Genomic DNA, 10304 nt, shown 5'->3' with positions numbered 1-10304 from the left:
GCTGGGGGTGTTCCCCTGGAGAGGAGAAGGCTCCAGGGAGAGCTCAGAGCCCCTGGCAGGGCCTGAAGGGGCTCCAGGAGAGCTGGAGAGGGACTGGGGACAAGGGATGGAGGGACAGGACACAGGGAATGGCTTCAGAGTGGGAAAGGGGAGATTTGGGTGGGATCTTGGGAACTGGGAATTCCTGGCTGGGAGGGTGGGGAGGGCCTGGCACAGGGTGCCCAGAGCAGCTGTGGCTGCCCCTGGAGCCCTGGCAGTGCCCAAGGCCAGGTTGGATGGGGCTTGGAGCAGCCTGGCACAGTGGAAGATGTCCCTGCCGTGGCAGGGGTGGCACTGGATGAACTTTAAAGTTCCCTTCCAACCCAAACTCTTCTGGGATTCCATGATTTATGTTTTTTACTCATCCTGCCCAGCTTGCTCCAAGCCCTGTTCAACATGACCTGGAGCACTTCCAGGACTGGAATTCAGAGTCCATTCAGTGCCACAGCTCTGTGAGCAGGGTTTGTGAAGGCAGAGAAGGGCGAACACGGGTTTCTCAAATACAGAGCGTTGTGTCACTCCTGAATTGGGAGTGGGAGCTCGAGCCCTGCAGTTGCATTTGCTGCCTTCAGGCAGCTGCACCTAGTGCATTTTGGGGCAGGTTTTCCCTCACTGCAGTTGTTTTTCCCCGTGCAGGGGGCTGAGGAAGCTGGTGCTGAGGAACGTGTCCTACGGCCTGGGGGAGCTGTACAGAGCCTTTTCCATCAGTGCCCAGGTGAGGCAGCTGCAGAAGTTCATCCCTGAGGTCACCACCGATGATGTTCTCAGGTGAGAGAAGCTTCTCCTCTTTGGGAAATATCATATTTGAACAGCAGAAAACCGTGGCAGGGGGCTTAGGTCCTTTCCTCTGGTGAAATGTGATACTGAAAGCATGGAGCTGCCTCCTGCTGGGGAGCTCCTCAGTGCAAGAGGAGGCTCCAGGGTGGTCACAGGGATGGAGGCAGCTCTGCTGGGAGGAGAAGGCCAGAGAATTTTGGGACCGCGGTGCAGCCTGGAGAAGAGAAGCTTTGGGGTGACTTCACTGTGGCCTTGCAGTCCTTGAAGGGAACTCGCAGAAAGATGGAGAGGGGCTGTTTACAGGGCCTTGGGGGAATGGCCTCAAACTGCCAGAGGGCAGCGATGGATGGGAGATTGGGAATTGGGAATTCCTGGCTGGGAGGGTGGGCAGGCCCTGGCACAGGGTGCCATGGGGAGCTGTGGCATCCCTGGAAGTGTCCAGGGCCAGGCTGGACAGGGTTTGGAGCAGCCTGGGACAGTGGGAGGTGTCCCTGCCCATGGAGCGGGGTGTGCTCTAAGGTCAGAGTTTGGACTCGATGGTCTGGGATATCTTTTCCAACCTCAGCGATCCCATGGCTGTCAGACCCCCCCTCCCTGCCTCCTGGGCGTTAAACCTCCTCCCCAAGGCTTTGTCTCCTCTCTCTGTCCTCCTCCCCGGACGCCTCTCGCCCCAACATCCCCCTCCTGCCGCCGACTCCTCCTTGCTTCGCAGGGGTCCCTCGGGCGTGAGAGCCCAGGCTCTGGACGGCGAGGGCAATTTGGTGGACGACTTCGTGTTCGACGGCGGCGCCGCGGGCGGCAGGGTGCTGCACGTCCGGAACGCTCCTTCTCCCGCCGCCACCTCCTCCCTGGCCATCGCCGCCGCCATCGCTGACGAGGCCGAGCGGCGCTTCCAGCTCTGAGCTCCGGGCGGGCTCTGCCCCCCTGGAACGCGGGGCCACCGGGCAGCGCCCGCGGCGCCCTCGGCAGCGGTGCCGTGCCCGCGGAGGTTGGGCCTCCCGAGCAGGAGCAGCCCGTGGGAGGGTGTCCGAGGCTCCGTGCCGGGGTTATCCGCAGGGATCGCCCGTGCTCCCGGCGCTCTTCGGTGTGCTCCCGCTGCGTCTGCGCTCCTCTGGGGTGTCACACGGCAGTGATGGACTCGAGGGGGTAAGCCCTGCTTCAGGGCCCTGCTGCTGTGCAATTAAAGGTTTTGTCAGAGATCCAGAGCAGTATTCAGAGCCTTCGGCGTGAACGTAGAGCGCTGCACAGAAAAATGAGCTGAAAGGGGATTACCAAGCCCGAGTCAGTTGAGATCTGCAATTCAGATACTCCGTCTGATCGCTGTCTCTGTGTATTTTTTTAATAGAGGAGAAATGAAAATAGGGATTTAAGCACTCACTTTTTATTTAATTTACAGCTGATCAGAAACTTCATCAGTGGGTTTGGGTTTCTTCCTACCCTTTGAATGCTGGTAATGCAAAAGGAGCTGATCTTTGTCCAGCCAGTTGAGCAATCCAGGGAAAATGGTCTTTGGAACAGGGAATGTGAAAGGAGGGAAGCTCCAGGAACCTGCCCTGAGTCATGTTCGATATTTCTTCCCTTGGAGCCTGAACAGGGATGAGTCAGGAAAGTTTCCCATTTTCCCTGAGCACGAGGGGGGCTCAGACAGTGCTGGTGACTCCTCTGAGCTCGGCTGATACCCGATTTTTATCAGAAATAACCCCTGGAGGAGTCTGTGTGGAGAGGGGTGTGAAGTCAACTCAGTGCTGAGCCGAGGATCTGGGAGTGTCCTGCAGAATTGCTGTAAAGCAGAATTTTGTGGCCTCAGGGACAAAGTATTGAGGATTTTACAGCAGAGGCTCACAGGGCGTTGGGTAACTCAGATAATTGTGCGGAGTTTGTACCAGAAAATTGGAGATGGATTTTTCCTTAAAAAGTATTTTTCTGAGCTCCTCTGGAGTGGGTTAGCACAGGAGAGCAGCTGTGAGGCTGATTTTACTGTACAGATTGGAGACACTTCTTTTTTGAGGGGCGAAAAAAGGGCTTAACCCGCCTTTTAAAAATTATTTTTATTTTTTCTCCTGGTAAAATCTACTTTAGCAGCAAACTGACTGCTGGAAATTCAAATAACAACCCTTTCAGAGCAAAATTTTGCTCACTTCAGGCAGAGATTTGACCGTTCCAGGTCTTGCAGTGGCTCTGTAAAACTTCCCACAGTGGAACAATTCTCTTTTCCCTCGATGCCAGAAGTGTTGCCTATCAACAGTAAATCCTACAAAAGGATTGCAAAAGCCACTTCCTCCCACACGGGGTGTGGCCCTGACATGTATTAACAGAATAAAGAACATTTAAAATGCAAAGCAGACAGAGACCAGGGGGAGTCCTAAGTCAGCATTTCCCTGTGCTGCCTGCGGTGCTTTTTCCTCTCAGGTGATGATTGTTTGGGGGCAGAGTTTATTTGAAACTTAAATTATGAACCTTGATGTAGCATTCTGGGAAAAAAAAAAAAAATTGAATTTTTTCAGAGATAAAAGTCTTACATTTTATTGTAAAAAATAAGTTCAGAGGTTACGATATCGGGGTTTCAGGCATCGATCTTGTTGCTCACAAGGTGTGAAAATGTTTTAATTTATTTTCCAAATGAGCCACACTTTGACGATTTCATAAACGTGCCTTTTGTGATTAAAATAGTGTGGTGGGGTTTTTTTTAATGCTGTGTGTTTCTCCTGACTCAGAGACAGGTTTCACTGGAATTTGCTAATTCTCAGCTGAATTAGGCAGGATATCACTCTGTGTAACAGGAATTACTTCGGGAGGGGGACACAGGACCAAACTTGCCTTCCTAAATTATCTTATCTGTGCTTCTCACACCTCACAGCTTTTCCTCACTCGACAGGACTGCTCTTGAGGCTGCTCTGGGCCTGTTGGGACAGGTGGGATGAGAATTCCTGAAACTCTGAATAAACGGTTGGGACAAACACAATTTGTTCCCCAAAAGCGTTACGGAATCGTGGTTTGGGTTGGGAAGGACCTTAAATCCCATTGCACCCCTTCCACCCATCCCAGGCTGCTCCCAACTCTGTCCAGCCTGGCCTTGGACACTCACAGGGAACAATTAATTCCCTGGATTCCATCTAAACCAGCACCCAGCGAGGCCAGTCCTAAACTCTGGAAGGAGCAGGAGCTCTGGCTTGTGCCACCATTGTCCCATGATTCCTTTTTCTTTCTGCTCACGGTTTGGGTTTAAGGAACAAGTGTCTTCCCACAGAAATAAATATTTTGCTGGGAATCTCCCAGGTGTGGCAGGAGCAGTTTCTGCCTCTGGAAGCATCAGGCTCCTCCGGGAAATCTGTTACAGAGAAGGATCACGATTTTACTGCCAGGAAGGCACTTTTTTTTCCCCCCACCTTTGCTTTAATTTATCCATTCCCTCTGCGGAACGGTCTTAAAACGGGGAGCAGAGGGAAATACAAGGTGTGAGATTTGAATATTATGCTGTCAGGAGGGAAATGAGGGAAAATTTGTGTCATCAGTGGATGAAGGATTTCTGGAGGAGAGAGGGAAACTGCCTCCAGCTTGGGAGAAGAGCATCCCCCCAGCTGGGGATGAAAACAGGCTCCAGGCCTTCGAGAAAAATTGCCTGGAGGCAGGGAAAACAGTTTACAGGTAGGAAAACAGGCTGCAAGTAGGGAGAGAAACTCCTTCCAGGTACGGAGAGTCACATCCTCCAGGTGGGGAGGAAAAGTGCCTCCAGGTAGGAGGAGGAACATCCAGGGAAGGAGAGGCAGAGTCTCCAGGCGGGGTAAAACACAGCCTCCAGGCAGGGAGGAAGAATAAAACAGCCTCCAGGCAGGGATTGCCTCGAGGAAGGGAGGGAAAGAGCCTTCGGAAAAAGTGCTTCCAGCTAGGGAAATATCATCTGGGCAAGGAAAAAAATATCCTTTAGACAGGGTGATAGCCTCCAGGCAGGGAAATCTCCTCTAGGAAGGGAAACATCCCCTAGGCAAGGAAATCTCCTCCACGTAGGGAAGTAGCCTTTAGGCAGGGAAATATGTCCTGTGTAGGGAAATACATTATAGGTAGGAAAATCTCCAGGCAGGGAAATACCCTCTAGGTAAGGAAGCCTCCCCTGGGCAGGGAAATCTGCCGTAGGTGAAGAAACATCCCCTGGGCAGGGAAACCTCCCCTGGGTAGGGAAATACCGTCTAGGTAAGGAAACCTCTCCTGGGCAGGGAAATCTCCCCTGGGTAAGGAAATCTCCACCGGGCAGGGAAATCTCCCCTGGGTAAGGAAATCTCCACCGGGCAGGGAAATCCCGCCTGGGTAAGGAAATCTCCACCGGGCAGGAACTCTCCATGCCCGCCCGGTGCCCTCTCGCTGCCCACTCAGTGCCGGCTCTGTGCCCGCAGTTCTGGTCGGTGCCCGGTGCCCGCTCGGTGCCCGCCCGGTGCCCGCAGTTCTGGTCGGTGCCCGGTGCCCGCCCGGTGCCCGCAGTTCTGGTCGGTGCCCGGTGCCCGGTGCCCGCCCGGTGCCCGCAGTTCTGGTCGATGCCCGCTCGCTGCCCGGTGCCCGCCCGGTGCCCGCAGTTCTGGTCGGTGCCCGGTGCCCGCTCGGTGCCCGCCCGGTGCCCGCAGTTCTGGTCGGTGCCCGGTGCCCGCCCGGTGCCCGCAGTTCTGGTCGGTGCCCGGTGCCCGGTGCCCGCCCGGTGCCCGCAGTTCTGGTCGATGCCCGCTCGCTGCCCGGTGCCCGCCCGGTGCCCGCAGTTCTGGTCGGTGCCCGGTGCCCGCCCGGTGCCCGCAGTTCTGGTCGGTGCCCGGTGCCCGCTCTGTGCCCGCAGTTCTGGTCGATGCCCGCTCGCTGCCCGGTGCCCGCCCGGTGCCCGCAGTTCTGGTCAGTGCCCGGTGCTCACCCGGTGCCCGCCGGTGCCGCAGTTCTGGTCGCTGCCCGGTGCCCGGTGCCCGCTCGGTGCCCGCTCGGTGCAGTTCCGGGCGCTGCCCGCAGGGGGCGCGCGGGGCGGGCGGCGCAGGCGCGCAGGGCGGCGGCGCGGGCGGCGGCGGGCGGCAGCGGGGCCGCAGCGAGCGGGGGCCCGGCCCGGCGCGTCCCGACCCCCCGCCCGGAGCCTCCCCGCGCCCCGAGCGGCGGCCCCAGCGGCCCCGCCGAGCCCCGAGCGGCCCCGCCGAGCCATGGCGGCCCGGCCGGGAGGGTGAGCGGCGACACCGCGGCGGCCCCGGCCCCCGATGAGGAGCGGCCGCCATGCAGCCGCCGCCGTCAGCCCTACGAGTTCCTGGGCGAGGAGAAACGGCCCGAAATGGCGCGGCCTCTTCGTGCCCCGCCCTGCGCAAGGTCAGTCCCGGCGGAGAGCGGCGGCACCTGCTCGGAGCCTGCCCCGCGGCCCGGCGCTCCGGGCGGGTGGAGCCCCGGCCCCCGCCCTGCCCTCAGGCAGCGCCGGGAGGGCCCCGAGCCCCCCGCGCCTCCCGCGGGGCCCGCTGCGTGCGGGGATGCTGCGGCTGAGGAGGGACCCGGCGGGCGCCGCTTTCTCTGTCGCCTGCGCTCGCTGAAGTTCGCTCTCCTCTTCAATCGGGGCTCTGGCTTCCAGGGATTGATATCCCGCACTGGTTCGGCTCGGAAGGGATCTTAAATCCCGTGTCGTTCCCTGCCGTGGGCAGGGGCACCTTCCGCTGTCCCAGGCTGTTGCAAGCGCCGTCCAGCCTGGCCTTGGGCAATTCCAAGGGATCCAGGGGCAGCCGCAGCTTCTCTGGGCACCCTGATAACGTTGCTGGTGTGCAAGGGAATGGCATCCTTCATCCCTTCCTTCATCCCTTCCTTCATCCCTTCCTTCATCCCCTCCCCGTTTCTCCTGACAGTTTTTCCAGGCTCTTTCCCGAGCCGTGTTCCTTCCCCGAGCGCTCACCTGCGGTGACACCTGTGAGAGCAGCCGCCTGTGGGGCAGGGAGAATCCTCCCTGTGCCACATCTGCACGGCTGAGAGAGACCCTGGGGGAAAGCACACAGGAGGTGAATCCGTGTTTTTAGGGTTTGTGTGCACAGCAGGGAAGCTCCAGCTCACCCCCTTTTCCGTAGGACACCCCCAGCAGTGGAAGGGCTGGGTAAATTGAGTGCCCTGCTCTGGGTCATTTACAAAGATTGAGGATTATTCCATTATTCTGACCATAATTACCTGCTGATCTGCTGGGCAGGACTGCCACACAAGTACTTTAGGCAATGGTTTGTCTATTTTTTCCCCAAGAATGGATGTAGCGATGCTGTTGGATAATGATTCTCCGTTATTTTCTTTTTATTTTCTTTTTTTTTTTTTAATAATAGAATAAAAGACTTGCATTTGTTTCGGGTGCCTAAGTAGTCTTGTGGCTGGCATGGAAACCACTAATTGCCTGTCTGAAGAATCCTGGATTTTCTGCTCTTTACTCTGAAATCCTCTCCTCATAGCAGCTGCTTTGCAGTGTCTTGGGTTCCCTGATCTCTCTGGAATCTGACCTAAAGCAGCCCCTTAACACCAACCAGCATCTGCCCAAACCTGAGTTAAAAGCTTCTCCTAAAATTTAGAGGTGATTTCGTCATCCTAAAGTACAGATGCTACCAAAGTTGGATTCGTGCTGCTTTACCAATTCTTTGTGCATTTGGTTTTGGTGACAACAGCAGGAGTTGCAGCTTTCTAAAGCGGGGCAAACGGGGTTGTGACGCCAGTGACCGCCTGGAAAAATGTGCATTTGCTTGTAGCCAGGATTTTTTCTCCCTGGGAAAGTTCCTTGTGTGCAGGACCCACCCTGGAGCGTGAGGCAATCGGGGCTGTAATGTGAATTTCTGGTGTGAACACTCAGTATCAGTGAGTCAACCCAAAACTGCATCATTGTCAGGCTGCTGGGGAAGCGCTCTCAGTTTTAGCACATCTGAAAGATAACTCTGTGAAATAAGCGCTGGAGATCTTAAAAGGAGCAGGAGATTATTCAAAATTCCGGTATTCCATTATTTCTAGGGGAGCTGGAGAACGTGGCTCAGAATCCAGAGTGTGAAAGCCTCAAATTTTCTGTTAATTTCCCAGTTTGTTAAACATAATCACTGCTGTTTCCACACAGTTTGTGATTTTGTCCTGAAGTGGTTTAAAAATCCACTTGTTGGCCAGCTGAGATGTGATTTTTCCAAGCAGGTTGCTTTGTGATGAAGATTTTGAAGAAAGTTTAGGGGGTTTTTTTTTAGTTAAACACCTGAAGTAGAGAGGGTTTTAAACTCTTTAGCTGTGTTTTTAATGGGCATCATTTCCCATTCCTGAAAGCTTTTCCTTTAACTGAGCACTTCTGGAAGGAGAGAAACAGAAAGCAGAAGCAGGAATAGAAGATAGATTTTGGTTCTCTCAGTGAAGTGTGAAAAGTAATTAATTCTAAAATGCTCAAAGGTTTGTGGAGCTGGGTAAGGAGCCCATGCAGTTCACTCACAATAAAAAATATTTCTTTACTGCTTGGATTTTAAGTTCAGAACATGCTCTGAAAGGCTGCAGTCTCTTTATTATGCACCCAGCAAGTTTAAGGCAACTTTATTTTTTCAAACCACATTTAAACTCTTGCTTTACTTTAATTCTATGCAGTGGACACTTAAAAATGGTAAAACACATCAGTTCTTACTTTAATACACGAAAAAAAGATGGGAATCTGTATTTTGAACAGTATTTTGTATGCTTTTATACTTTTCCAGGTTAGTAGAGAGCGCCAAATTTTACCTCGGAGTGGGAGTATTTTTAGGAAAAACCCAAAGCTAAATGGTAAAACATCTTTAAACCAGATTTTATATATTTATATGCCCACATTCCTTAGCACTGGCACCTGGGAATCCTGTGAGCTGGAAAATCCAAAGCAGTTTTCATGTATTGCCTCTGCTCCAGCTGGGAGATGGACAAGCACATCCTTGCTCCGAAACACTTTCTTTTCTTCTGCTGCTGTGCTGGAAATCTAAGCAGGGAGCGAGGGTAATTCGCGATAAAAGTCCTTCCAAAGTCGATGAATCAGAAGAAAACAAGATTTTTACGTGATCACTGAGGGTGAGTGACTTGAGCTGCTGCTTGGAGCAGGTAAAGCACCTCAGACAGATCCTGGTAAAGGCTTTTAACCTGGCAGCTGATTTTTAGTTCTTAGGAATCCCAGTTCCTCATTGAATAAATCTGGGAGCACTGAGGCAGCCGCTGCGGCAGGAATCACAGGGTTTGGATCTGTGGGGTGTGATCCTGGCAGTGCTGGTGCTTGGGGAATGCTCCTGGGGGCTTTCCTTGGGAGTGGCATTTCTCTCCATTTTTTCCTCTCCCCATTTTTCATTTCTCCACATGTTTGGGTTGGTTTCGCTTTTTCTTTTGGCCTTCGTTGGGGGAGATATCAAATGGTGAAACCCTTTTCTAAAGCTGCATTTTGGTTTTTGGGACCACGTTTCCTAGCACAGATCCAGTGCCAGAGCTTGTCCTTGCTGAATTCTAGATGGAACTTCCCAGAGGTAAATTATTTTGCGGGTTGAGGACTGGGATTCCAGTCCTGTGGGAATTATTGAACGGAATTCCATCTCTGTATGGATTATTTTGCAGGTTGAGGACTGGGATTCCAGCCCTGTGGGAATTATTGAATGGAATTCCAGCTCTGTATGGATTATTTTGCAGGTTGAGGACTGGGATTCCAGCCCTGTGGGAATTATTGAATGGAATTCCAGCTCTGTATGGATTATTTTGCAGGTTGAGGACTGGGATTCCAGCCCTGTGGGAATTATTGAATGGAATTCCAGCTCTGTATGGATTATTTTGCAGGTTGAGGACTGGGATTCCAGTCCTGTATGAATTATTTTGCAGGTTGAGGACTGGGATTCCAGCCCTGTGGGAATTATTGAACAAAATTCCATCTCTGTATGAATTATTTTGCAGGTTGAGGACTGGGATTCCAGCCCTGTGGGAATTATTGAATGGGATTCTAATCCTGCATGAATTATGGAATGGGATTCCACTCCTGTGGGAATTTCAGAGGCCGCAGCTGAGTGTGTCTCTCCCTCCAGCCCACTGGAGGTCCCAGTTTTGATATCCTGGATGTGTGTTGCAGAAAAGGTTTTTGGGAATTGTAGTTGAAAAATTCGTTTGTACCGAATACCTTCCACTGCTGCTTGGAATAAACTTCCGTTCCAGGCATTGGGAAGAGGTTTTTAAAATAAACCAGGTGGCCCCGTAGAATCAGTGTGTATTTTTGATAATAGTGAGGAATGTGTTGTTAGATTTATAGATATGGATTTATTCACCTTACAGTATTCCTGTGTGTCCTGAGCTTACCTTTGACAAGGGATGGAGGGACAGGACACAGGGAATGGCTCCCACTGCCAGAGGGCAGGGATGGATGGGAGATTGGGAGTTGGGAATTCCTGGCTGGGCTGGAATTGCCAGAGCAGCTGTGGCTGCCCCTGGATCCCTGGCAGTGCCCAAGGCCAGGCTGGGTGGGCTCGGAGCAGCCTGGGATAGGGAAATGTGTCCCTGCC

General features: G+C 53.3%; 1 protein-coding gene and 1 long non-coding RNA gene across 2 annotated transcripts in view; both read left to right on the top strand.

Annotated features, from left to right (window-relative positions):
• Positions 1–672: 672 nt before the first annotated feature.
• Positions 673–2189, top strand: LOC120754797 (uncharacterized). The gene is made up of 2 exons (XR_005701568.1): positions 673–807; positions 1529–2189. It is a non-coding gene; the product is annotated as an uncharacterized LOC120754797 (long non-coding RNA).
• A 3859-nt stretch (positions 2190–6048) lies between these two features.
• SOS2 (SOS Ras/Rho guanine nucleotide exchange factor 2) overlaps positions 6049–10304 on the top strand; it is a 44500-nt gene continuing 40244 nt past the window's right edge. The window contains 4 exon segments of the mRNA XM_040067378.1: positions 6049–6063; positions 6065–6091; positions 6093–6122; positions 6124–6138. Of these exon segments, the coding sequence (XP_039923312.1) occupies positions 6049–6063; positions 6065–6091; positions 6093–6122; positions 6124–6138 (87 nt within the window).

This window comes from Hirundo rustica, chromosome 6, assembly GCF_015227805.2.
Source record: "Hirundo rustica isolate bHirRus1 chromosome 6, bHirRus1.pri.v3, whole genome shotgun sequence".
Lineage (NCBI taxonomy): Eukaryota > Metazoa > Chordata > Aves > Passeriformes > Hirundinidae > Hirundo > Hirundo rustica.
The sequence above is the reverse complement of the archived record's forward strand: the minus strand, read 5'-3'. Positions and strand labels throughout refer to the sequence as shown.